This window comes from Hetaerina americana, unplaced genomic scaffold (genome assembly GCF_022747635.1).
Source record: "Hetaerina americana unplaced genomic scaffold, ioHetAmer1.1.p SCAF_2, whole genome shotgun sequence".
Taxonomy (NCBI): domain Eukaryota; kingdom Metazoa; phylum Arthropoda; class Insecta; order Odonata; family Calopterygidae; genus Hetaerina; species Hetaerina americana.
Genome location: NW_027286763.1, coordinates 36,671,204 through 36,698,033, shown reverse-complemented (window position 1 = coordinate 36,698,033; position 26,830 = coordinate 36,671,204). Strand labels below are relative to the sequence as shown.

The window sequence follows — 26,830 nt, the reverse complement described above, 5'->3', positions numbered from 1 at the left end:
GCCTCTTTAATGACCTACACGGGAGTTACTGGCACACGCGCATTGCCGTCATGACTTAAAAACTTCGACCTAAGAGATATTTGTTAAGTTCTTTCTTCCATGCATCATTTTTTATCATAAAAATACGAGTAATCATTAAATTTGATTAATACCATGTAGTTACGTTTATTTCTGAGCCATGGTTTGGGAAACTCTGATATTAGCCTAATTTTTCTGAAAATTTAATGTAGAGAAAATAGTCGCATACTTTTGGGTAGCAATTTAAGTCTCGAGTGAAAGAGCGTTATTGTATCCCGGGAGATGTGGAGAGTGGTACACCCTTACGTGCCATTTTTTCACTCTCATTTTGTTCCGCATGTTTTCCTCTTTTTCGGTTGAGGGAATCCTGTAACCTTATATTTACTTTCCGCTCCCACTCATTTTTCCTTCACACTCTCCTCCTCCCAGCTCTCTTGCCTTCCCCTCCCACTTCGCCTCTCCCCGCAAACTTTCACCTCTCGCCTCCACCCCACACCACTCCCCACGCCCCAGAGCCTCCCCGCCGACGACCATGGGTACGGGAAGCCGAGAGAGGAACGTAGTGGTGGATTGGTGAGCCCTCCCTCGGATGAGAGTACGAGGGGGCAGATTATTAGGACAAGGGTAAACGTGTCACACGGGACTTCTTTTTCAGCGCCAAGTGTTAAAAAATTTTCGCGGGATTGGGGAGAAGATAAATTAAATCAAACTCTCTCGTTCCCTCTCCTTTATTTTTAAACGGCGCGATTATACATACAACACTTCCCTTTCACTTGAGTCTCTCTAAATAAATCATCTCTGGACTGCTGTTTTATTTTTTTCCTACGTGTAGAAATGTAAACATTCATTGACGGTAGCTTTTGTACGCAAAGGGAAGCGCCTGAGCAATTGTTATTTATATATTTACGTGCCTTCGTCCTTTTGGGGTGGAATTTGATGATGTGGAATTTGACCTATTGCATTTTAGTACAATTCTGTGGAATAATAACGTTATATAACGCTTACACAAATAAATTTACACGTCTGTCGCATTAATGATACGGATTACCGCTCCCGTAATCCACTTCACTGCGCTCGATATTCGTTAAACATCGTTGCATAATATTTGTAGTTGAATAATAATTATCTATCATAACATGTAATCCTTCTCTAAACGTTTACGGCTTTTATTGACTGACCTTCCAATAAAACTTTCATTGCTCTCGCCACCTATCAATGCTCCCGCTATCTATCCAGTGTTCTGCGAAATTATTTCTATTTTGTATTCATCATTTCCTCACGAGTTCACTCCACTTCTTCAACGCTTACTCTTGAAAAAATATATGGGGAATTTTCATTCAGTTTTGAATAAATAATGAATGCCGTCAGCCACTGGAAAATTTCGCAGTTGAAACTCTTCTCATTCACTTTCATGAATGCAGAAAACGACATCAAATTCCCCATGTTTCTACCTCCATGGATTCTCAAACAGTCGAGAAAGCGGCGAAGCCAGGTTTCACACGGTGTTTGGAGTTAGGAAACCGTTTCAATTATTTTTTTAGATTGACGTAGCGTTGATAAGCAAGCTCGATAGTGAGAAGGGTGTGTTGTAAAACGAGGCATCATAATGAAGCCGGAGGAATTAAGATAATTTTGCCTCATTCTCCTTGTTTGTAAGTGTTTTTGGAGATTTGTCGCATTTTAGCCAACCTCATCTCCTCACTTCCGTTGAACAGCCGTCACATATCTGCCCTCTCTCCCCCTTTCCTCCGTATTACTTCCGCCCAGATTTGCCGAAGGTGGAGATACCTCTTTACTATTAATCACTAACTCATTCCAGAAGAATGCCCAATTCAAAAGTGATTTCACCAATACGTTCGAGTAATGGTTGCAGTTCGGGGTCATTGTATCGAATACGCCTTTTTTCGTGTAGATGGCACGCACTTATAAAGGTTTAAATGATCACTGCTCACCCTGACGTACCGATTACCTGACAATTACAGGGTCATTCTGATTCCTTCATGACAATAATTCGGCAGGATCTGGAATTATACTACGCGTCGTTCCTACAGCTTTTTTACTGGGCCATAGATAATTGCGTCTCTACATTTTATCTAATAGATTTCAACCCTAATTTCGTTGATGTCGAACGCTGGCTCAACAGGTACTCTCTGGTTTTTTTCCGCTTTTCTCCAATTTAATCGTATTAATCATTAGCAGTTTATATTGGGTAACACGAAATTTTATATTTCATATTTTTATAAAAAGCAAAAGAACCTTCCATTTACGCTGAAATCAACCTCTCGAAAGTCATTCTGCTTTGGATTATTTAGAAATTATTTTATGGATTTTAACTGAGCTTCAAAAAAGTGCTGTAAATAAGCATGATGTAAAAATTTGTAAGTTCAGTGTTTTCTAAATGCCTTTTTTGGATATTTTTTCCTGAAAGTAATCACTGGGCAAACATTTGGATTTATTCGACTTTTTATCATGTAACCATTTAACTGCACACTTGGTGATCTTTATATTTGTACTGCAATTTTGTGGAATATAGTTTTCTATGACCTTTATTTCGGATAAAATTTCCTAGGACTCTCATTTCCAGAGATAAAGGTATAGGATTAAAGGCTACACGGCCTTAAAGCAAGATGACGTCTAGAGAAACAAATGAAAAACACGATGAAAAATCAGCAACTGTAATATTACGCTCAACCTTTATTAAACTGCAACTGGTTTTAACTTGCTTGCAGGTAGTAAATGACGTTTGCAATGAGCACACAATTTTGGTGGGGATAATTGTACGTATACACAAAGCGGAGGTAGAGCACCCAAGGCAAAGAAAAAACATTCCACAATTTTAAGAATAAATTCAAGCTCGGATATTCCTTCATTTGCCTTCATATCCTTATGAAATGAGAAAACTTTGCGGAGGGAATTATGGAGGCAGTTAGCCAGCGGGAAGAAATGATATTTTCTCTTCGTATTAATACCCCATGCTGAGAATTTGGGAAATAGGGTTGTTGATTTATTATCCCTCTCTTCAAAAGACAGTGTAATAGGTTCATGCCGTATCATAATTCATCACTTATTGCTAATAAATGTTATTTTTAATAAAGGGATTCTATAATACCAGAGAAAGTGACGCTTTACTTACAAATTTATTAATTCATATAAATTGGGTCTTGATCACTGTTAATTCATATTAATAATGTTTCTATTAAATTGAAAGAATGGAAAATGCCGCAGTATAGGTTAATTTCTATAATATCTTGACAAGATGCCATGCAAAAAATTCATATCAAAATGAATAATAAGTAATCGACGTTATTTGCCTTGTTTTTGATTCCTAAGGAAAATAAGTGACCACCTATGGAATCAGTTTAAAACCACCGAGCTAGCTTACCCTGTACTTAGAATATCAGAGATCGTATTGTAATTTATGTATCGCATTGCATTGACGTTGCTAACTCCCGGGCGGGCGGAAATGCAAGATTCTTCGAAAACCTCTCTTGTTAGAGAAAATATTTCCACCGCCCAGTATTTGAAAGAGATTAAGTCAAGGGGATTGATATACGAGGGTCATCCGGAAAGTAGTACCCGTTCGTGAAATAAAGACACAAAAGTAAATATTAACAAACTTAAAAAATTTTATTTGAAAGAGGATACTTTAAACTACTTCTCAACATAATCTCCAAGCAAATTAAGGCATTTGTCATAACGTGTGACAAGTTTCTGTATTCCTGCTGCATAGTCCTTCGCCGCCAGCTCATTGAGATACGCGAGGGACCCATCTTGCACAAATTTTTGCATAATGCAGATGGTGTTTAACAATTTCATGAACAATTGTTCGAGAAACATTGGGAAAATGCTCACAGATGTCATCAATTGTGACGCGCCGATCGTTCCTCACGAATTCGTCAACTGAGCTCACCAGTTGGTCTGTAATGACAGACGGTCTCTCCGAACGCTCATCGTCGTGTGTGTTCCCCCTCCCCATGTTGAAGTTGCGACACCACCGCCGAACAGACGACTCGTCCATTACATTGTCTCCATACACCTCCTTTAATTGGCGATGAATATCACATGGGCGAACGTTTCTTGCATTGAGGAATTTAATCACTGCCCTCACTTCACAACTGGCGGCGTTCTCAATTTTTTTAAACATTGTAAACAATCACAGAAACAACACAGGCAATGCTAGCGTCACGCAACTTGGCTCAGAGAAGGCAGACAAGCCACTGAAGCTATCTGACCTCGTCCAGCGGCTACTCGCGTCGTCAGCACTTCATGCGGCACGAACGGGTACTACTTTCCGGATGACCCTCGTAATATCTGACTATAGAGACATAAGTTTTGGATTTACTCTCTGATTGGAATTTGAATTAGTCATTTTATGCTAAAATAATGGACCGTTTGATGATAATTTTAAGGGAAAAAACTAATTCTCGCACAAATATGATGGGTTTCATGACGTTTTTAGACCCATTACAGCGTCAGTGTCTGTTTTAATCTATTGCGAGTAATCTTTTACGCGTATTTTTTTACGTGTATCACGTAAGTTGTTCCTCACTGAAGTAGTAAATTTGTCTAAGTTACTCCCGAGTACTCCAATGAAGATAGTTAAGCTGCCATTCCTTGAAGAGTCATCCCCAGACTGGGAGAGCACCGGCAAAATTCCCTAAGTCGTCTGCAGATAATTTCTAGTTCCTTCCTCAGCATTTTGCGGAACTATTAATTTAATTTATTTAAAGAAGATCCCATTGTTTTTTTATTTTAATAAAAGAATGCTACTTAATGACATGTTTACTGTATGTAGATGCTGGTTCATTAATCCCTCTAATGTTTAATACAGAAAGTCTGATTGGTTGTCTTGCAAATTTATGTGCCATTTTTGATTCAGCCCCTGGGTCGCACACCGAGGAAATCGTGAACATCATGCACCGCAACGGTGTCATGGAACATTAATTTACCTGCCGGACGATGTGGAAGAAAAGGAATTAATTTAGTGTAGGAATTTCCTACCTGAAAGAATTCTTCCCTTTCGCGAATTAACGCATGTAAAGGTGGCTCAGCGTTGGGTGGCAAACGTAGCGATGGGGATGAGATAATTAATCCTTGATTACCCTGGCGCCGTTTTGACATTGAGGCTTCTGCGAACTAATATGGATGGCACGCCGGCGCACGAATGGCCGGCGGGCAAGACACATAACAAACGCCTTCGCGGGTACTGTACCTGAAGCACTGGAGCTGCATCTCGTTAGGGGCTTCTATTTGAGGAATAATGCCGAATGGAGGGACAGATGGTCTTGCGAGCCACCTGTCATGGCTTACATGCGTCAAGAGAAAATCCCACGAAACATAATTGCTATCTAAGAGTACTAGGGAAACAAGAGATCCGTTGAAAACTGTCCATAGATATATCTATCTTTCTTTTCCTTTTTTCTTGATTTTTCATTTACTACGTGATTACAATAATTATACCCTTAATTATACTATTTTTGTCCTGTATTGCTTTATTTTTCGCACTTGATTCCATTGTTTCTTTCTTTTAATCAGCTTGCAGTAATCCACTTATCGGTCGCTTAATTAGGCGAACCCAGAATTTGACAGTGTCAGGGGAGTTATCTTGCAATTCGGCTTTGTGAAAATGGTAGATCGTGCCGTTAACATGTAAATTCTGTGTAAACAGATGTAGTACGACGTATCACGGGTGAAGTATGAAGAGTAGTAGTAGTTTTGAGGGGAGGCGACCGACAGCTAAGGTCATTTGCGCCATAGGGGAAGGACAGGAAAGGATGAAGGGTGGAGAGAAACCCGGCGTCGGCATTAGCCTACTCTTTACGAAAGGCGCCAAGGGGTCCGCGGCTTAACGTCCCATCCGACGGACAGCGTACTCACTCAAAGTGCCCTCCACAAAGCACCTCAAGTAGGGATCGAGATACCTCTGAAAAATATTCAACACCGCCGGGATTTGAACCCGCGCCCTCAGGGTGGGAAGCCAGTACGTTAGCCCCTGCACCATCTCGATCCCCCGAAGTATGAAGAGTTACGTAGTAAATAATGCATTCAAGCAATCTACGATGCTCGTTTTTATCTTATTTGTGTAGTAACTAAATTAAAAAGTCTTTTAGAGATGTAGTAATAAGAATTACAAAAGCCGATGACTAACTGAATCAGCTGTTATGATGGATGGAATCACTTGGCAATTTCTTTTTCGAAAATTTCAACTGAATTTTATGCATTAGACAAGTGGTAATGAATGTGAATAATAGGTAAACCAGATTGTTTTTGATTGATAATAATGAGCTAAATTTGTCAACATAATTTTACGAGAGCGTCTGTTATAAAATCTGCTGATGAGTTCTCGAAAATGATTCCTCCTTTTTCCCGATTGGCTAGATTAAATAGCATGTAAAATAATTAATTGTATTCTGTGATGAACGTTAAATGTAAAAATATCGTTCCCATTCAATATACACGTATTTCAATTTACGCGTTCAAAAATGTGTGACATGAAATAAGCTTATGCTCTTGACGGCGTCGCATTCATGATACTTACTCGGTATTTCCAATTTTTTTATAACATTATTAGCCATTAGAAAAAATGCTTTAAATATTAATAAACAGCTGATACAAAACCTCTCCCTCAACATATTACAATTTTTGCCTATTAAATCACTGCCACTGAATTAATAATTGTTTCCGACTGCGCGGCATTCATGCTTTTTCCCCTAAATGTCTGATTTACGGAACTATTTCATTAAACTAAATAATTGAACAACTTAATAAAGACCATTATAAAACATTTCATAAACATAGTGCAAGTTACAAAGTGCATATGAGTCAACCATACATGTATAAATAATTCATTAGCTATTTTCGCTCGGTATTTTTGTATTAGGTGTACGCTGTTCAAAAGCGTAACTGTGACAGGCAATTGATACTACTTCTTTCGCAGGTGTGTTGAGAATAATATATTTATATTTTAGTAATGGAAATTAGAGTTGCGAAATAAATTTCCTCCTTGGAATAAATATAATTTTCCCCGTCAATAAACATTTGTTGTACCTACATCAGGGGATGGCTCTTACGATCCTAATCACGAGTCTTGCACAACTCAAGGGACTGATTTCCTGTAAACAGCATTGGTACATAGGTTTTCATTTATTTTTTTTTTACGGAAAGAAAAATACATATGTTGTAATTCCACTTAATATTTTATCTTACGTCCCGGGTTCCAATGCATGGTATAATCCTGGGGTGGTATTGATACTATGTTTTGAAACCAGGGTCGCAAGATTAAGCCATGAAGTGGAATTAGCAAAGCTGTATTTTTCTTTCTGTAATGGAACAGTGCTGCAAAGTCATGCCTGAAACTACGAAATTTATTTCTTTGTAGCTTTTTGCTGAAAAAAGAACACTATAAGCATGTAATTATAATTCTGAATTCTGGCAAAAGTTAATATGCGAGCAATTGGATATTTTACCGCGGTATAGAGATGACCCTAGTGGTGGAAGGAGCAAGAGTGATATAACTAGCAGAACAAGAATGGCGAAGAAGACTTTCTATGAGAAGAAAAAACACCATTAGAAAATATTAGCAGTGCAGATATAAGGAAGCCATTCTTTCAAACTATATGGAGTCTACATTACTATGGGTGTGAGACGTGGGGCAGTAGAGGAAAGAAGATAAGTGGTTTGCTATGCTATATCTCTCTCCATTCTCAAGAACTATTAAGAGTGCTTTTACTCGTATTTTAGTGAGCATGTAACTTGCATACAGGCTCCGACACGAGAAACGGGCTTTAGCGATAAATTTTCGTCTCATTATTTGAGTAAAAGGGGAAGTAAAAAGGAAATAAATCGCAATTAATAAATAAAAAATTATTTAAGACACTTGCGTCGCCGCAATTCAAAATAAATTTACTCGACGTGCCTGGCGCCTGAAAAAAATTCGATATTGCTTAAATCTCTGTGTTCACACAACTATGAATGCGTTTTACGTGGGTAAGGAGATATAAATTGGGCATTGAGGTTTTGAAGCTCAAGAATTAATTATAAACATAGCAGAATCATTAGAAACTAACACTAGGCAAAAATAGCCAAATTAGTTGCAAACACACTTAAATTTCAACCGAATAGAACTCATTACGTTATATCTATTAAAAACTGGCCAAGTAACATTAATAGGAGTACAATTCAAGTTGAAGTTTATTAAGTCCTGGTGTATGTGAGAATTGTGACTTTCATATTCATGTGAGGCGGTACCGTGAAGTATGTTCAGTACTCGTGACTGGGCGAGGAAATATTTTGAAGTGTCACTGGTGGTTTAATTATCGGCTTGCGGCATCCCGATGGAAATTTGGCGATGAATGAAAGACGGAAAGGCATCGTATAGCCTTGGATTTCTACGCCGGTTGGTGTGGTTACACCCTGTCCAAGTTTTTTGGGACGAAATTCTTCGTTCCGAATGCCGGTAAACAAAGAGCGCTCCGAGATCATTTCTCAGCTCGCATCCCACGGGCTGCAGTGACAGGATCGTCATACGTCGATGGAGTATAGATCCTTTCGTTCTTCTCAGTATTGGTCTGTCGCTAGGAATCAGAGCGTGAAGCAATTCGTCTGGCTGCATCCGCATCGGGATTCGAAGACTCGGCTCTCCAGAGCGAATGAACGCGTATCTGAACTTTCAGCATTCGTTCTTGCTCAAGTACCATTTTCCTACTATCATTGTAAACCCATATTATTTTAGTATTCACGAAACAATGAACGCAACTGATTGTGAAATTAAATCATCTACCACAACTTGGTTTTTTTTACAATTGCTGCTTAATATTATTGCAGTGGTTTGATATTAAAATGCTGGAAAAGTTAAGCTTTTTAAGAGATTTAACGGGTTTCAGTTTTGAAGTCCTCGATCGCTTTGATGAAAAGGCACCATTTAAAATACTTCTATCCGTGTCCTTGTTAATCACTTATTCTTCGATATCCATGAAAATGAAACACGAAGAATGTTCATTTGAAGGCGCCTTTTTTAAAAATGTTTCGAAGAGTTGGTGACAGTAATATGATAGAATGTAACATTTGAGAAAGCATTCAAAATATTGTCTCTTAACTCTTTCACGATTAAAGCAAATATATAGTTTATGTATAAAGAAAATATAATTTAATGTAATATTTTTACTAGTACCTGTCCTTTTTGGTCATGTGGTCGATCTCACATGAATTGCGCGATTCCGATTGCGGAATGGAAGAGTGGGTGGTTTTTCCTGAAGATAGCATGAGATACTGAGAGAAAGCTCTCAATGTGGTTTCTTTTCTTTTCGACAGCTGGAAGTTTGATAATTTTTCGGGGGTGGTGCGCCCAGGAGGTAGATCAAGTTTGCGCGTAGGGTTCTTTTCTTTTCGCCAGCTCGAAACTCAGAAAAACTTCACTCCGTGGTCGTGCAAAATTCTGTAACGCGTCAAGTTAAGAAATCCGTACGAAATCCACTAAGAGTATAACAAGCAGAAATGTCTCTGTATTTATTCTGTGCCTGTAACTGAAAACTGAATTAGTGTGCTCGGGATTCTTTTACTTCGCTCATTTCGAAGATTAAAGCTCCCTCTTTAATACAGTATGATGCGTCATTTACATTTCACCTGCGCAGGACTTGCCGAAGTTTTTTAGTCTCAGATTGAATGCTGATGGGGATGAAATGAAAAAAACAAGAGCGTACTTATAACCATCCTTTTTCAAAGTTAAGCAGTTTTTATATTTTTTGTGGAATTGAAAAGTAAAATTTAATGGGCTCAAATTCTTTATATGCTGGTAAGCATAACTGGTAGGACTAACTTTGATGGCTTTTGCTCAATTCTTAGACTTTTCATCAGTCTACGGTGAACGCCTGGCCACTTCGTCTCTCTGGTAAACCGGTCTTTCAGTATTAAACAAACTACGGATTAATAGGTGATTACATGGACAAATAAACGATTGGCCATAATTATTCTGCAGTTAAAATAAAGTTAATTATTAATTTGTAATACACAGAAATTTTGTTTAGTTTTTTTTCATGCTTCTAAAGCCTAACTAACATTATTAGCTTTTTTACTAGTAATCCAGAGGGTATCCTTTACCCAGTGCGTAATTAAATACACAAGGTTGACATTTTCAAGCTTTACGGTTTCTTTTTATGGTATTAAAATTTTCCTCGGAAAATTCTTGCAATTTATTTTCCCCTGAAAATGCAACGCGGTGTGTTTAATGAACGGAAATTACAAAAAAAATCGGGCGATTCTCAGAGAATTTCCTTCGTTTCTAGAATTTAACAAAATAATAAGAGTTAAATATTGCAGTTTCTTAGTTCCAAAGTCGCCATTCAATGCCCATATTTTGGAACTACAGGTATGAACAGTGTTTTATAAAACTATAGTATAAGAGCATGTTAATGATCGTGTTTTCGTTTTCACGAACACCTCTTGAGTGGAACTGTCAGCAAAACATAATACAGATGTATAAGTTAAAGGTTCACTGGAAATAGAAGTGTAATCTCTATGGATGTGATTTTCCCTTCATACTATTTACATGCCGGGAAAAGTTTCGTTTATTAAAAAGTGGGTAGTTTTTCTTTTAAGCCGTCTGATTGAAAGATCTTTGGAAGCAAGGACACAGTTATGGTGTCTGAGACCTATCCATTGTCACCAGTGGAAATATAGTGGCACAACCCTACTACTTTTTTCCTCCATATTAAAACATTTGTAGTTTGACATTCGCATATCCATTTTGGAGTTCATCATAGTTGAGTTAGTTGATCAGCGAAATGTCTATATTTTTAGCAACGTATTACTTTTGAAAGAGTAACCGTTTAATATTGAGATGTTGAGATTATATCAGTAGTGATCTTAGGAAATCCTAAAACGGTTTGTCTATTCATCGTATCTCTTATCCAATTTCAAATAGTTTTATCATTACTCTATTTTTCGTCAGTGTAAGTAAGGAAAACTTTAAATGTCATGAAAGTAGCCCACTCTTATGTGTGTGCGTGTTTAAAGAAAATTTCGTGAAAATAGGTCGGTGTAGTCCGGAAAACTTTGGGAAATCATAAATCAAACTACTAAAATCAACTTACGTGCTGTCCAGCTTAAAATCAAATCATTTATATTTTTTGTAAATAATTAGTGATTTACCGAGAAGGTTACATGTTAACTTTCCTTATTCACTTAAATATTCCATATTACGTTTCCTTATTCACTTTTACGTTCAATGATTCTTTCCTTACGGTTTGGTTTTCTTGAATTCAGGCTAGTACTCAACCAAAATTACATTCTCAGAGCATTTCCAAGTATTTAACTCTTTCTTAATCTCATTCTTAAGTTAAAACCTTTCGGCTACTCTAATACCTTTTTTTAATTCCTTCTACTTCCTTAATAATGGACTTAGTAAAATGCTAAGTTTCTATGCGTGCCCACACTGGAGAACCGGTTGATTTATTCTTTTCCTACGCTGACTTTTGTCACTGTTAGTAACGCTTCAGGATGCACATTGACCCCGAGTATCTCATCTCGCTCAAAAGTGTTCAAGCAATGCATTAAAACGCGAAATATGAGAGATTTTATCGAAATTTTGTGTAGTCACCATGATAAAAACCCGTTGTTGTTTCCGGCGAACTCACTCGTGGTGGGCTTAAATTATCGCGGCCGTTGCTCACGCCATACTCGCGCAGTGGCACTAAAGGCGAACTGGGTACAAATAGAGAAAAACGCGGGAATGCTTTAATATATACCCGGAAAAAGCTTTAATTTGAAGTTTAGTCGTTGCTTAGCAAAAGAAAGATTTGTCGTTGCTTGAAATAAACCAATTACGTAATTATTCGCTGTTGTCTGAGTGGTCATATGAAAAGGAAGTGTTTGCTATGGACAATGTTTGATGGACTTTAGGACTATCGAGTGCCAAAAAGATTTGGCTTCTACTCAAAACATGCCTAAGAATTTAAGTTTTTGTCTTCAGAAATTTTTTAAAAAATAATGAAGCGAAAAATTTCGATACACTTGTCCGTAGAAATGTTTTTCTCGGTACATGTTATTTTTATGAATTCTTATCGCAGGCGCTTCTTTGATCTTCTTAATGCAATTCTAATCTGATATAGAAGTTATCCTCCCTAGTTGCTGACGTACATAGTGCAATGAGATATTACCAAACAATGATCACTGAGAAAAAGGGTGGATGTAAATCTTCACAATTTTTCATTTAATTTTCAACGGGAGAGGTGCTCGTCTATTTGACGTACTCATTCAGTTATAGCCTCTTGAAAGTTCTCACATTTTTGTGTTTAGTGCATACTTATCCGCTGCAAATGTTCTATTTATCTTTGTATTGCGCCTTTCACTACACTTCCTTTTCCTATCTGTTTCTCTCATAAATATCATTTCTATGTTAAAAACTTTGTCTTCCTTATTAAATTCAGGATTTTCGCAATGCTTACCATCAAACGTAAACATAGGCAGGTATTTAGTTGTGGTTCATCAATTCAGGTACATCCGCAAATTCACAGTTATATGCGCAGGCTGAGAATCCTGGCGATTGGTGTTAACCGAAAGGTGAGGTTGTTTCGTAACCATGCTCGTTGCATTCCATTTCTTTCGGCAGAGGCCCACATTTAATCGCCGGATGAAGTTTGGAGAAATTTAATTCAAAATCAGCTCCCATAGAGTCCTGCCGCTTCTGATTGGTTGTAAAAGATGTGCCATTTGTCCTTACCTTAGGGAACTTACATCGCCCGTATTCATTTGAAATGTTCAGAATTATGCGTTATAGTAAAGTAAAATCTATCAGGTTTAGCTCAGTCGTGATTCAGAGAATTTCTGTGAGCTACTCTTATCCTATGTACTTATTTACAATAGTTAGTTACAATTTTATTGACAGCCTCACCATCGGTATTGTCACACCTTATCATATCTTATTAATTTTAGAAATAACTTCTGAAATTCATTTTTAATCCATTTATATCGTTGACAGAAAGATAAAGCAGACTTCATATCGCCACTCGGTTTTTTATCTTTCACAACTGTCTGTTTTTTTTGCAGTGGAAGTGTTTGATTTTAACGTCGATAATCACATTAATTATTTATCGCGGAATATTTATTATCACAGAATGACATGCATTGGTAGCTATTCGGTTCTCTTTAATTGCGAAACATTTTGTAAAAAATATAAAACTGTTATTACTGTTTTCAATGATAAATTTCCATGGTTTTGCAGCACTTGGTATCAAATCGCTAACTCATTGTAAATGAAAATCAGGGAAGATTGTATATCCGGTAGTTCTCTCGATTCCCATGTTCAATTCCTTGGGGTCGATATCACCGGTTGAATGAAGATATAAAATCCGTAAATCTGTGTTTTTAGGCTCCGTTATAGAAATATTAGAATTTTAATTGCTCACGTTGTCAAGAAGCGCTCAAGACTAATGCTCAACTGCGAATGTGTTCAGTTTAAGCGCATGTTTCCCATTGAGTATATGGATGATGTATGTGTTGGCCAACAAACATTAAATATATGATAAATATTAAGGATTTACTTCCAGATAATTTATAAAATATTCTGGTTTGCCCTGCTAATGTTATTTTATTTTTTATTTTTCAGGTCTTGCCTAAATGTGACTACAAGATGGCCTATAGCCAACGACTATTGAAGAAAGAAGTCTTCCAAAATGAAGCTTTGAGCGTCCTCCAAAAAGGTTGCAAAATCTCAAGTTATGAATTCTCTCCTATCATTTGAATTTTTTTTCATCAATGGATGCGGATACGCTAATGAACTCGGTTTTTGTAAAATAAGGAAAAAATCAACAGTAACAAAAGGAATCTTGGGGACTGTAATGTGCTCCTAAGTGTCAATTGTTCCGTAAATTGGTTTTGTCGTTGCATTTTTGTGAGAAATATTATGTCTGAAGCCCACTAAGCAATCTTTGTTGGACGGTTTACAAGCGACCTAATAGTTGCTGACTGACGAAAATTATTTCCCGATAATCTACGGCAGTCGGTGAACCTCTGTTACTCGCCATCGAAGAGTTGTGGGGAACGAGAGAAAGAGAACGTCGACTGCCGGGCGGTCTGCAGTCGGCGGGATGCGTGTGTCCGGCAGGTCGAGGACAACAGCTGCATCCCCTGGACACCAGAGCAACACCGCCGCCGTCGGATCCGGACAGCCTTCCGGAACGAAAAGGAAAGCTCCTTCTGCGAGCCACAAGAAGTCCGATTCCAAAGAATCACATCCAGTGGCAGGGATCGTTGCCCACCCCACTCCTAAGCGTAGGTCTTCTTCCGCCGGCGGCGGGGTTAAATCGTCTTCTGCTTCGGGATCCGGCGTCACCCATGCTGCTTCCTCGAGTTCCACTGCCAAATCCTCGACGCCGGCGGCTACGACCGGCTCGGGTGGAAAGGCGCCGGCCAAAGACGCCAAGGCCTCGCACAAGAAGGCAGTTCTGCCGGCGAGCAAAGTTTCCAAGCCGGGGAAAGCCAAGCCTCCTTCAGCTTACAAGTCGCATGCCAAGAAACAAAGCGTGGTTGCTACCGCATCTGGGAGTGTCGTCAAACAGCAGACGATTCCTCCAGCCTCTGCTCCTTTCGCAACCCCGTCCGGGAAGTCTGGGAAGAAGTCGCATCAAAAGTCTTCGGCCGACGAAAAGCCTAGGTCCACCCCCACGGAAGAAACTGCTGTGAAACTTAAATCCGCCGTTAAAACGTCATCGGCCCATAAAAGAGTTACAGCAACTCCTATTACAAGGCGGAAAATACTCGAAGGTTGCAAAGTAACTCGTAGTGGACACCTACAGAACATTCGATATTCTCAAATTTCTTCAAAGGGCAGACCACTGAAAGTGCCAAAATTGAAAAAGGTATCGTCAGAAAATTCTGATAAGTCAAGTACGAAAATTACAACGTTGCAAAAAACTTCACATAAGAAGGAAGAAGGCTTAACAATTCCCAACAGTAAGCTACCGACGAAGAAAGAAGAAGCTACTGCAAGTGGAAGTGGCCACTGCAAGGCCACTTCAGGAAAGAAGGAGGAATCTTCCATTAAATTCGAATCTGCTATCGTTTCAACCATGGTCGGCACCAAGAAACGTGGACCTCAGGCCAGAGCCGAGGTCGTTCTAAAAGTACCAGAGCCCGAGAGTTCAGTCAAAGAATTCTACGGAAGCAGTCGCGTCAAAACATTTTCTGATGACTTAAAGCTTGCCGCTGCGAAAGAACTCAGCGCCATCAAAGGTAATGATAAGACTGAAGAGACTGCGAAGAAGGGACCACGTAGGAGATCCTCCGTCGGAGCTCCATTTTCTAAGGAATTAGAGGCTAAATCAAATTCGAGTGTATCAAATACCGAGGCCAAGACGCCGATGCAAGCTGGGCGGAGTCTAGTCCACGAAATTGTAAGGTCGGCTCCAGGTGGTAAAAGCCCCGGAAATGGAAGTGGCAAAAGTCCAATGCACAGCGGTAAAAGCCCTGCCCACGGGAGCAAAAGTCCAGCAAACGGAGGAAAAAGCCCGGCACACGGAGGCAAAAGTCCAGCCCATGGGAGCAAAAGCCCAGTATACGGTGGCAAGAGTCCTGCTCACGGCGGGAGAAGTCCTGCACACGTAGCAAAAATATCTGCCATGGGTGGTAGGAGCCCAGTTCACGGCGGAAAGAGTCCTGGGTATGGGAATAGAAGTCCAGCTTACGGAGGAAGAAGTCCTCCAAATGGCGGAAAGAGCCCGTCTCATGGGGGAAAGAGCCCTTCTCATGGTGGGAACAGTCCCCAGTATGGGGATAAAAGTCCACACTACGGAAACAAGAGCCCACATTACGGGGGTAAAAGCCCATCTTACGAGGGAAAGAGCCCGCACTATGGTGGCAAAAGTCCGCAGTACGGCGGTAAAAGTCCGCAATATGGCAGCAAGAGTCCTGCGTATCATTCTGGCGTCGAGTCATTTACTTCCTTGGCAATATCCAAGGAAATAGCCAAGTACACCGCATCGCTAACCGCGTCTGCTGGAAGGGGAAATAGCTCACTACCATTAAGTCATCAGCAGGTAAACATTAAGCATCGAGGACATACAACCTCACCTCCTCCGTCGCCACAAGTGGCCTCCCTCATAAGGGACTCTTCCCCAGAAGGATTGGATTCGACCAAATGCAAAAGCACCAAAGTATCTTCCAAGGGCTCGAAAGAATCAAAGTCGAATACTGCGGTTGTTGCAGTGCCCGGCAAAATGAAGAAAGAATCAAAAACAAAGAAAACTTCTGGTGTCAAACAATGCATTGTGGAAATTAAAGAGGAACTGGAAAGCTCGCCAGAAGATAAAGACGAAGTGGTCATATCTGCTAAAGAACCGCCATGCGATAAACAGGAAAGTAATATCGCGTCTATCGGCAAGAGTAATAAAACTGGTCGAAAATCAAAAACGAAACAAGCGAAGGAAGAAGACGAGCCAAGTAAAGAATGTGATAAAGAAAGGAAGTCTTCCGATAGCGACGAGAAAGGAAAGAGTGGAAAGCCTTCGAAGAAAGCAAAAATTAAACACTTTAAGACTTCCGAGGAAACTAAAGCTGTCACTGCCAAGATCAGAAAAACAGCCACCAAAACTGCCAAGGCACATGCAGCCAAGAATACCTCTTCGGCGGGTAAAAGAGAAGGGTTAGTAAGGGAGGATAAAGAAAAGTTGTCGGAGAGTAGTAGAAAGAAAGCAATAACCCAGTTAAAGCTTTCGCCAGACCCGTCGTTCATGAAAAAAGACTCAACAGATGACGACAGAATAGAATCATCCTGCTCCATGCAAAATATAGATTCGGACGCCTCCGACGAAATGACCCTGGACGTCCTCCTCAGAAGAAGTACCTTTAATCTTAGAGAGGCTGCCAAGCTCAATGTCTCTCAAAAACCAGATGAAACTGTTAAAATTGATTCACTTCCAGAAAAGGTAACTCGTGGCCGCCTTAGTAAAGCTTCTTCTCTGAAATCAGAAGACGATGAGAAGAGGGAAGTTTCCGAACCACGAGGGAAGAAATCGCCTCGATATGATCGAACCGTATCTCCGACAGTCGTGAAAGATTCTCCAAGGGAGTCAAATCCTTCTTCCCCACTGATTGAATTTCCCATTTCCAGCGTTGAATCTGAGCCGCCAAAATCTCCAGCACCCAGATTGAAGCGGAGATACTCAGCAGGAGTTGAGCTTAGGCAGGAAGACGTGGTAGCGTCTGGTTCCTCGCTTGTTGCATCGACTCCGCCACACGAGGAAGAAATTTCGGCGCACAAACAAACTGTGGTGACTTTTGCCGACAGTGACGGGGCAGACTCCAGTCGATCTCCATTCAGTAACGAGTCTAACGACGATATGCCGTCTCATTGGCGAAAGAAGGTCAAGAGGTCTTCGCAGGCGCACGTGCCTAGAAGACAGCAACAGCGAGTGAGTAAGAGCCGGTCAAAGAGTGGGGGAGAGTCTCAGGAAGACGAGAAAGCTTCAGACAGAGAAAGACGTTCATGCAAATCCTCGAGGGTCAAAATTGGATCCCCGACTGCGGAGAGATTCGAGACGAGGATCCCCCCATTTTCCCCAGGTGTAGTAATCAAGGAAATAAAAATTGGTTCAGATGTCGGGTCGCCTCAAGACGGCAATTCCCTCGTGAACGCCCCATCACCTGATATCGAACACGCTCCAGAGTCGAATGAGAGAGTGAATGAAGCCACCAGCGGTTCCGAAAGCGACGAAAAGGACGCCATAGGGGTGGTGAGAAGGTCCCCACAGTGCACTGATGGGCAGTCATCGTCAGAGCGTAAAGACCAAGGCGTGAAAATTGAGGAGGTGGAAGACGGTGAAGAGGAGGAGGGTGAAGAAGAGGAAGAGGAGAACAGCAGCAGCGACAGCGGCGGAGAAGATGATCTGGAAGGAAGAGAATTTCCACCATTCATTTCACTTCCCGCTCCAACCCACCGCAGGAGGCGGGGAAGAGGAGGGGGTGCTGGCGGTGTTGCAGCTACTTCCAGAGCAGCTGCCGCTGCCGCCCTCCGAATGAAGAAGATGTTCGGATTCTGGAACGGGCCCAAGAGACATCGCGTCGCGAGTCTGAATGCTCTGGCCAAAGTTCACTGTCTCTTCGAGAACGAGAGCCACCGGGCAATCGGTAGCTCTTCCCCGTCAGGAGATTATGGCAGCAGTGGGACCGTCAACTCGACGACTACCACTTCGGTCGCCACTACTACTGTCTCTACCTCAGTCTGTACCCGTATCCTCCGCTCGGGACCCGGGCTGAGGGGAGTGGGAAGGCACTGGGATGATGACGCTTCCAGTTCGGACAGCAGCGGATCCGACTCTGCCCTAATCGTGCCGTACAAGAGGAGGAAAACCCCTAGAGGGAGAGCGAAAAAGACTGTGCCGCCCAAAAAGCGGGACGAAAGGACGGCAGAATCCTCCACAGCCCCTGGGTCTCAGTCTTCTTCGGACAGCGAAGGTGGAGAAGAAGGGGGCGAGAGGGATAGAGGAGGTGGCGGAGGTGATGAGAATAAGGCTGGAGAGGGGAGTGGTCGCGAGGAGAATGGAGAGGAAACCGAAAGGAGCCGCACCGAAGGCTGTCCCGCGGGCACTGGGTCGTCCGGACCGGGTCGGAGGAGGCAGAGGACGGGTTCCAACATGATGATGGATCTTAAGGATATGGTGGTAAGGAAGCGGATGGCCAGTCTTAATGCGTCTGCCATCCTGGCCGCCAGCTATTCTTTCGAGAAACGGACCCGAAAGGAACGGGGATCGACTTGCACAACATCCTCCTCCGTTCAGGTGAGGCTGCTCAAACTGGAGAAAGTGAGGAAGCAGGGCGGTGCTGAGAAACCAGCGACTGGCAAGCGCCCGGTTGGTAGACCGCGGACGGTGGTCAAATACGAGGACATATCGGACCCGTATGATGACGAAGATGAAGAGGAAGAAGAGACGAGACCATCAAGGGCTGAGGCGGACCAGAAAGCGCCATCGTCTGGAGCCGGACAGAGGAGAGTTAGCCCTGGAGACGCCCCCAGGAAGCCCCGGGGACGCAAGAAGGGCGCGACCAAGGCAGCAAGTGCCCCACCGAAGAAGAGACGCCGAGGCAGGCCCTCGAAGCACGAAGAGGAGGACGAAGAGGAAGACATGGTAGAGGAAGATGATGTCGTAGGAGCAGAAGGCGTGCTTGACAGTGGAGGTGTTATACAGCTGAGAGCTCCCAAGAAAGTGGCAGTTATTGTCAAGGACACGGACGTAACCATTACAGGCGTGTACGTGAACACGAGGTCCACGCAGGGTTACTGCATCTCCGGAATGCAGTATAGGATATCGTCGACCAGCCATACGCAGACGGAGGCTACGTCCACGTCGGTGGAGGCCGGAGGACCGGCGTTGCACCATCCTCACTCTGCAGAACACCTAATGGTGAGTTGAGCCATCGCCTCCCTTTTCACAATGCCCCAGTCGAGAAAAATTAGGATTTTGTTTTACATTCTTAGGACTATAGCGTTAAGGGTAGCTACAAGCTATTATTATTGTAAAGGCCGTTTTATTTCCTGTGCCGCCTAGAATATGTCCTACACGAAAAAACACTACTCTATGTGTGCACTATTGGTACGGAAGAACAGCACCTATGCACCACCGCCAACCTAAGCTGGAAAGACGCTTCGTGCACCTTGAACAGCTGCCGCAAAAGTCTAAAATTTCGGATCGCATAATTCCTTAAATGTTTGCTTTCAAAGTGCATAATTGTTTCGGTAAATTGTTACTGTGCAATTCGATGTTCTCCAAAAATTTATTGGAGAGATATCTTATATAGTACATCGGTTCGTTTTTTCAAATCAGTGGTCATGATACCGGGCAAAACATATGTAGCAAGTACCACTAAGGAACACGAACAATAATTATACATTGGTGTAAAATTCGTAACGGATGAATTTTTTCATTTTTGGTGTTTAAAGACAAAGTTCGAGTTCGTTTTCAATTACTAATAATTTATTTACATCGTCAATGAAATGGGTTCAATTTTTTACTTTTGTTGGCTACGATTCCATGTCCTTGGTAGGAAATAGCTGGATTGAGTTTAGTGTTTTAGAGACTCACATGCAAAATTTACTTTCGAAATTATTTCCAAGTTTCTGGGCGTAGTAATCATGTGGATAGACCTTGGACTACCTAATAGAGGGCCTGGGTTCGGTTCCAGTTGGCACTACTGGGCACCGTCAGTTTCTATTTATCTACATGATAAACACCCTTCACCGCTAAAGTGTGTGAAAGGGGTGACCACTCAGCTAAAATGACTTATCAAAATTAAGTCTCTATTAATTTTTAGTAACAATATATTTCTATAAATTTTTGGTTTTGTTTTGTATGGAATGGAAACATGGTTATTAAAGCAAGATGATATGCGTGGGTTGAGAGAAGAAACGACGATGAAGACGGTGAAATAAGGATCAATGCTGGATAAAAATTTAGCCGAAAAAATGTAGGGGTTTTTATGGCATGAAAGAAGGTAGAAAGTATATGCTTCTGTGGAATGACTTGCAGGTAGTTCCTTTGATAGTTAAACGGGTTTAAGAGATCCAATTTTCCTGGGAGGCCACATCATTTTTTATTTTTTGCTCTTTTAAAAATATTGTACGCAGCAGGCTACCATTAATAAGTATTGTGCACCACAATGAGGGTAGCAAGACTGTGCACCCATGTTCTCGTATAGCGAATGTCAACAAATTTCCCCTATTGAAATTGGAATTTTTGTACCCAAGTTCAAATCCTGGTGGTAGCCGGATTGTCTGGTGGTATCACGATCCGGACGTGGGATTTTATGTGGGGTACCCTTTGAGTATACTGTCCGTCGGATGTGACGTTAAACCGTGGGAACTTTGGCGCATTTCGTTAAAAAGTTGTTATTGCCAGCAACGCAGTTAATCTTTTTACCCTTTGTCCAATCCCTGAAACATCCTACCTCCACCATATTAGATACATATCCCTTCTGGCGACCTCTGTGGTCGTTCGTTTCCCCTAATAACTACTACTACTACCGTCATAAGAATCATCATAGTGTAGGAACCAGAGACTTGAGAACATAGCAAACGGCTTTCTATGTGAAAATCATTGTTTCTTTGTTGGAAATCATGCAACGCAATGACAGGAAGAGGCTTAGTAAAATTAGAGTTAGTATATATTCTGGATAACAGACACACAATTTTAAACTCACGTGTATCATGCTAGTTACTGGCAGGTATTCACAACCTGTGTAAATAATCCCCATTATCTTTTCATGTAATAAACCGGCGGTTTGAAAAATTCAACATATAAAATTTGTGTGATTCGAAATAAATGCGTTGAATGAAGCCGAATGATCACTTTTTGCTGCATGTTGTCGACATATATTTTATCAATCCCCGGACGTTTGGAATAGAATGCAATTCACTCATTTAATTGTATGATCCTAAAGCACTCCCACTGCATTCCAAACTTGAGATCTTTCACTCTGGGCAAGGAAAATTGATCTTATGTCAAATAGACCATGTCTTTAACTAGTAATAAACTACGTACATTTGTGAAATATGGTCACATATACCACCGAAAATTGGGAATAATATACATTATATTAACCCGTGGACTTTTGAGTTACCTTTATTCATTGAATTGCTTTAATAATGCGAGTCACCTTTAATAAGCTTTAATTAATAAGTCACCTTTTACTACATGTTGCATATGTATCTTTGTGCATTAAGAGCTAAAATATGTTCGTGTTGTCCCATGAGTGTAGAATTATATGATAGAGAATACGGCATCACTTGGTTTTATTACAAAATAAACTTGTTGTAATTACGTACAGAGCAGGTATAATTATGTTAACAACCGTACGGTATTTCGATAGAGCTCTATATTCCACTCAGGAAACCTTCGGACGACGTGGCGAACGCAGAGTCTTTATTCTGACGTCTGTTTCTTTCCGAGGGACTCGGCAAAGTAGTTCGTCAACGGGTTTCTCTAGTTAATTAACCTTTCATGGATCTCAGCTGAGAAATCTGTCCACGTTCCGGGAAGCAGTCTCCTATAAATATATCACGAAAGTCAACGTTTGAGATCTGATACGGGCAAATTGAAGTGAACGATATGAAAGAATCGATTAACTGAAGAATAATAATAATAACGTCATAGTTCAGTTTGATGTCGCATTAATCTCCACTGTTAGAAACGCTGAATGAATGGCATGAAGCAGAGTGCATCTTGTCTTCGACGACTTTTTTTGGTATGTAAGCATTAGTGTATGTAAATTGATTTTCCTTGCGACTGTAGAACATTAGGACTTTAAGAGATATAGCGACACAAATACAGAAACTAGCTTTCACTGCGCCTATCATAAATCAGAATGCTAGGTTTATAGATATAGGAATTAAGTGAAGTGTCTTGTTTTAATCGCCATTTATTTTATTATGAACAACTTCGTACTTCCCTTAAGAAACCCAAGGTCTTGTAAATCATTGTTATTTTTTGCCAATCGCAGCTCGGGCGCTTTTAAAGCAGGTTGTGGAGGGGCCGAGTCGACGAGGGTAATATAATATTGGCACCCGAAAAAGCTCTTAATATCTTTCAAAATCGTTATGAGGGAAGAGGGAACGTCACACGTTTATTAGGAATTCTATCATGGGCCTCAATTGAAGTACGAAGATTGCCTTCACGACGTAACTTATTGGGTAAATGCAAATCGAATTCTCAATGACCACTAATTACCCTTATTGATTGTTTCCTGGCGCCCCATGTCATGCCCTCTTATGGCAGCTGATTTGAAGGCGTAGAAAATTACTGAAACTAAGACTCCTGAGTCTTAAGCCATCGTCCAGGGCGAGCGCGTTAACGGTCAAAATACAAGGATTCAGGATTTTTCTTACCGACTGCTAGGCATGAGCCCCTGTAAAGCAACTTTCTTTCGGGATAGCAGAGCGAGTGAGAGTTTGATTAAATAGAGCACCGGTGGAGAGGGACATGAGATGGGGAAATAACCTTCAATTCATTTTTCAACTAGCTCCTTAAGTGAACAGATCAAAGCTGTATGGGAGAGCTCATATTAAATATCTCGTGAAAAATTAAGTAATCATGTAACCTATATTCTATGAATTTTATTGAGAAACATTCGGAAAATCCCAAAAAATAATTCAATTTCTATCGGAGAATATCATTTTCGCTTTTTGATTGCTGAAAAATTAGCATATTAAAAAAATCTGGAAGAGATGAGTTCGCAGAATCGGTAATTGCCGATTCCCATAAAGGGCTCTTGAATGGAGGACAGGAAGTCGGAATCAATGATCCGCAAATCCTTGCTGGTGGAACGGCTAAAGTTAAATTTTGTTTTCTCCTCTCAAAATCATCATTTTCGGAAAAGAAAAGGAAGATAGTGAAAAATTCAGGGAATCTATTGGAGTAAGTCTGAGGTGTTTTTAATATTCAAACATTAATTGAAATATTTATCTATTCAAAATTATTGTGAACCTTAATAACGATTATTGTCCATCATTCATGTTGCTAAATACTACCGTACGAAATAAACAAAACTTTTAGAAGACCTAAAATAGACAATTTTGAAAATAGAACGTCCATAGATTTCGTATCCAAAATCTACCATCTGGAGTTTTCTTAGATAATTCATTCACAGGAGTTGTCTTAGGTAAACCATTCTTAAAGTTTATTTTTTAATGCCTGCTACGATAACCGCGTATCTTTGTTCTAATTGGGTAACAATTAGTCTTCAAAATTAGCCATGGGCATTTTCTGAGCTTTCATAAGAACGGGATTTATCTCGCTGATATTATATCCTTAAGAACCAAATGACTTTGGAAACACGACTTACAACATGGACAGCATTAAAAATCCAGGTATTTTAATTGCAAAAAAATATGTAGTGTTCATATCTTCCAAACGTAAATAGCTAAATAAGGCCAAGACTTACTGCACTTAATTGGGGACGATAGGCATTTCGAAGCTTTTTTGTGTAAAAGATAGGTCATTTTGCATTTTCAAACATTAATTCGAAATTCCCTTTTGAAAACATGAACCCTCTCATGTTCCTTATTTCAAAATGCAGACTTTTCTACATGGCTTTAGTTTTACTGCTATATTGTATTACCTATAAATTATATAAAATATTAAACGATAATTTATCAATAAAGGATTCCGTTTTATATACTGTTTCAAGGAAGTGTGATCTGTGACAGAAATGTAAACACATTTTTCTGCCCTTGTTCTCGGTTGGTCTTAGTTACCTTAAAAGTAGGTTTGTCGTTAAGCTATTCTTCAGGTTGAATTTGACACATGCCACCTTACCTCACCCTGATTTCCGTAATATCATTTTGAATATTTAATACATATTTTAGGTGTACCGACAGCTTATCATTCAAAACTTAAATTAAATCATTTTTAAAACGGCATTTATGGAATGTATAGGATTCGAGTTCACACCTTTTCGTTCGATGAGTAAAAGACCTACGGGGCTAATAGTTTTTTTGTAACTTTCACAAGACTGTAACAAATAACTGAAATAACCCAGCGGCCAGTGCAAAAGTATGAATGTAATCGGTTTCAATGTGTTAACGCCAGCGAAAAATCTTAATAAGAGTCAAAATAACTAATGATATTTTTCAATTTGATTTCTTACGAAACATGTGGGAATGTTATGTAAATCTGGGCGGTTATGGTATGGTTCACTCTTTGCCTTTGTCCTAACGAAGTTATTCTCCTCGAGGCACCTCAAAACGAATGGAACTACTCCAGACAAAATTAATCTAGATGCATGCCATTTACATAAATGGTTTCATATGAGAGATTTTACGATCTCTTACGACTAAATATCTTTTGAATATCATATGAAAAACATGTTCCGCCTTTTTCTTTTAAAATAAAAGTCGTTTTTAAAGATATTTAAACACTGTTTTAATTGAATTTGATTGTCTTGGATTTACCCTCAAGGTTGCACGGTGAAAAAAAACTTTCTCGGTTTAAATTTAATATAAGCTGGTAATTAACTTGGTGGCTCATTTGTTTATTTAAATTTGCTGTTGGGATTTATTAAATTAAGTTATCACGTGTGTTATTTTTATTTATAATGGCAGATAAGTCAAAAATCATTAAAATTTCGTCGGTTGTTTTATGAATTTCGATGAAAATTATTACGTGTGTCTCGTAATGGGCAAATATTATCCAATTAAATAATTTTGCCGTTTGAGGTCGACCCTTTCAAAGTACAATAAAATAAGTACATATCAGTTAAAAACGTGCTATGAAAACGGTATACTATGCTTTGAAAGTATTAAACATGTAGTATAAGCTATTTTTTTCTCCTCTTGAATGATTCATTGCCCCAATAATGTGCCGCGAGGCCGATTCTTAGTTAAAACTTACATGCTCTTAACAAATTCCAAGAAACTGTTGGAAATGCCGCAACAGTAACTTTTAATGGAGTCATCCGCTAATATGCATTTCAATGCAACAATTTCAGTGTGTTAAAATCATTTCGGTCAAGGCGAATGATTTTTATCCTCTGTAATTGTTGCATTTACATACTCCAACTTCAATAGCATAGTATATTCTAATTTTTAATTTATCTTTCTTCTAACGAGTCTCTCGTTTTACAAACCTGGTCAGACCTTTCTGTGTGTTCAGATACCTTGCATTTATTTGAATCTTTTTTCTTTAATGCTGCTTGATTTATATTCCAAAGACTGTCTTTTACGATAATTTTAAAACTCATGGTTGTTATCATCAGCCAACACCAATAGAAGAAATTCAATACATACGTTCCAAAAATTATTCCATGGCCTGTGGCCGAATCATATTATTCATGGCACGATTCCTTTTTTTTCTGAGGGCTGAAATTCATTATGTCAGTACCATTGTAAATTAATGTGTGAAATTGTGGCGCACATTTTCGTTTGTAAGGGTATGAAAGTTCCTTCAGTTTTAAATTTCGCCTCATAGTCATTGCTCCCATTAAAAAAATATTTTTGATGAATTCGTTAGAAAATTTACATTTACGCGGAAACTTATTGCTAACATCCCTTGAATCCTATGATGTTTGGATTATCGAAGTTCAATTGAATGTTAACGCAATTCATTTAGCCCTATAGCTACGTGGCAAAAGGAAACGTTTTCGATGGTATCATTCTAACTTATCCAACCGTTTCATCCTTTGATGTCGCCTTCTCATGTTTTTACGACAAAATGTTGCCTCGTAAATTACTGCAAAAAATTAAAGAGTAATTATAATGACCAAGATTGGTGACTTATTCTGATTACGTCCTTCAAAATCCGTTGGGTTTAATCTGGACGTCTGGCCCCCCCTTTTTAGCATAATGGTTGCCATTTCATCATCAACACCGTCTAAATTTGGAGTTTCCTGTTTCGTTTCTGTTAGTTTCTACTCTGTATTTGTACCCATTGCAGCTTAAAATATTGTACTAAATTGTCTCAAAGCTACTGAAACCAATACCCCCAGTAATCAATCCGAACAGGCAACGAATATTACATCGCATCCTACCCATCGGCTGGGGAAATTTATTCATGACGGTCACATCATCAATATGTTCATGACGGGGTGGACGATTACCTCAGTTTTACAGGTAGTAGAAGGGGCAGACGCCACCTATTTCGAAGTATCATGCTCCGTTTTTATATTATATTCCACCGCGTAACGTTTATTTTGGATGGACACAGACTGAACTACAATGCATATCATTGCCGATCTTAAAGAAAAGCAACCTGACACCCGACCCTACGAGCATAATAGACCCTTCTTCTGCCGGCTTCTTTCCTCACTTCATTTCCTCCAACATGCTTATCCTTTT

The 26,830-nt window shown here is 40.0% G+C and overlaps 1 protein-coding gene across 1 annotated transcript in view; it reads left to right on the top strand.

Moving 5' to 3' along the window:
* Window positions 1–26,830, top strand: part of Hers (Histone gene-specific Epigenetic Repressor in late S phase) — a 495,187-nt gene that overhangs the window by 135,656 nt on the left and 332,701 nt on the right. Inside the window, exon 3 of the mRNA XM_071585495.1 lies at window positions 13,619–19,409. Coding sequence (XP_071441596.1) covers window positions 14,100–19,409 — 5,310 coding nt within the window. The 5' untranslated portion in view covers window positions 13,619–14,099. The remainder of the gene's footprint in view (window positions 1–13,618; window positions 19,410–26,830) is intronic.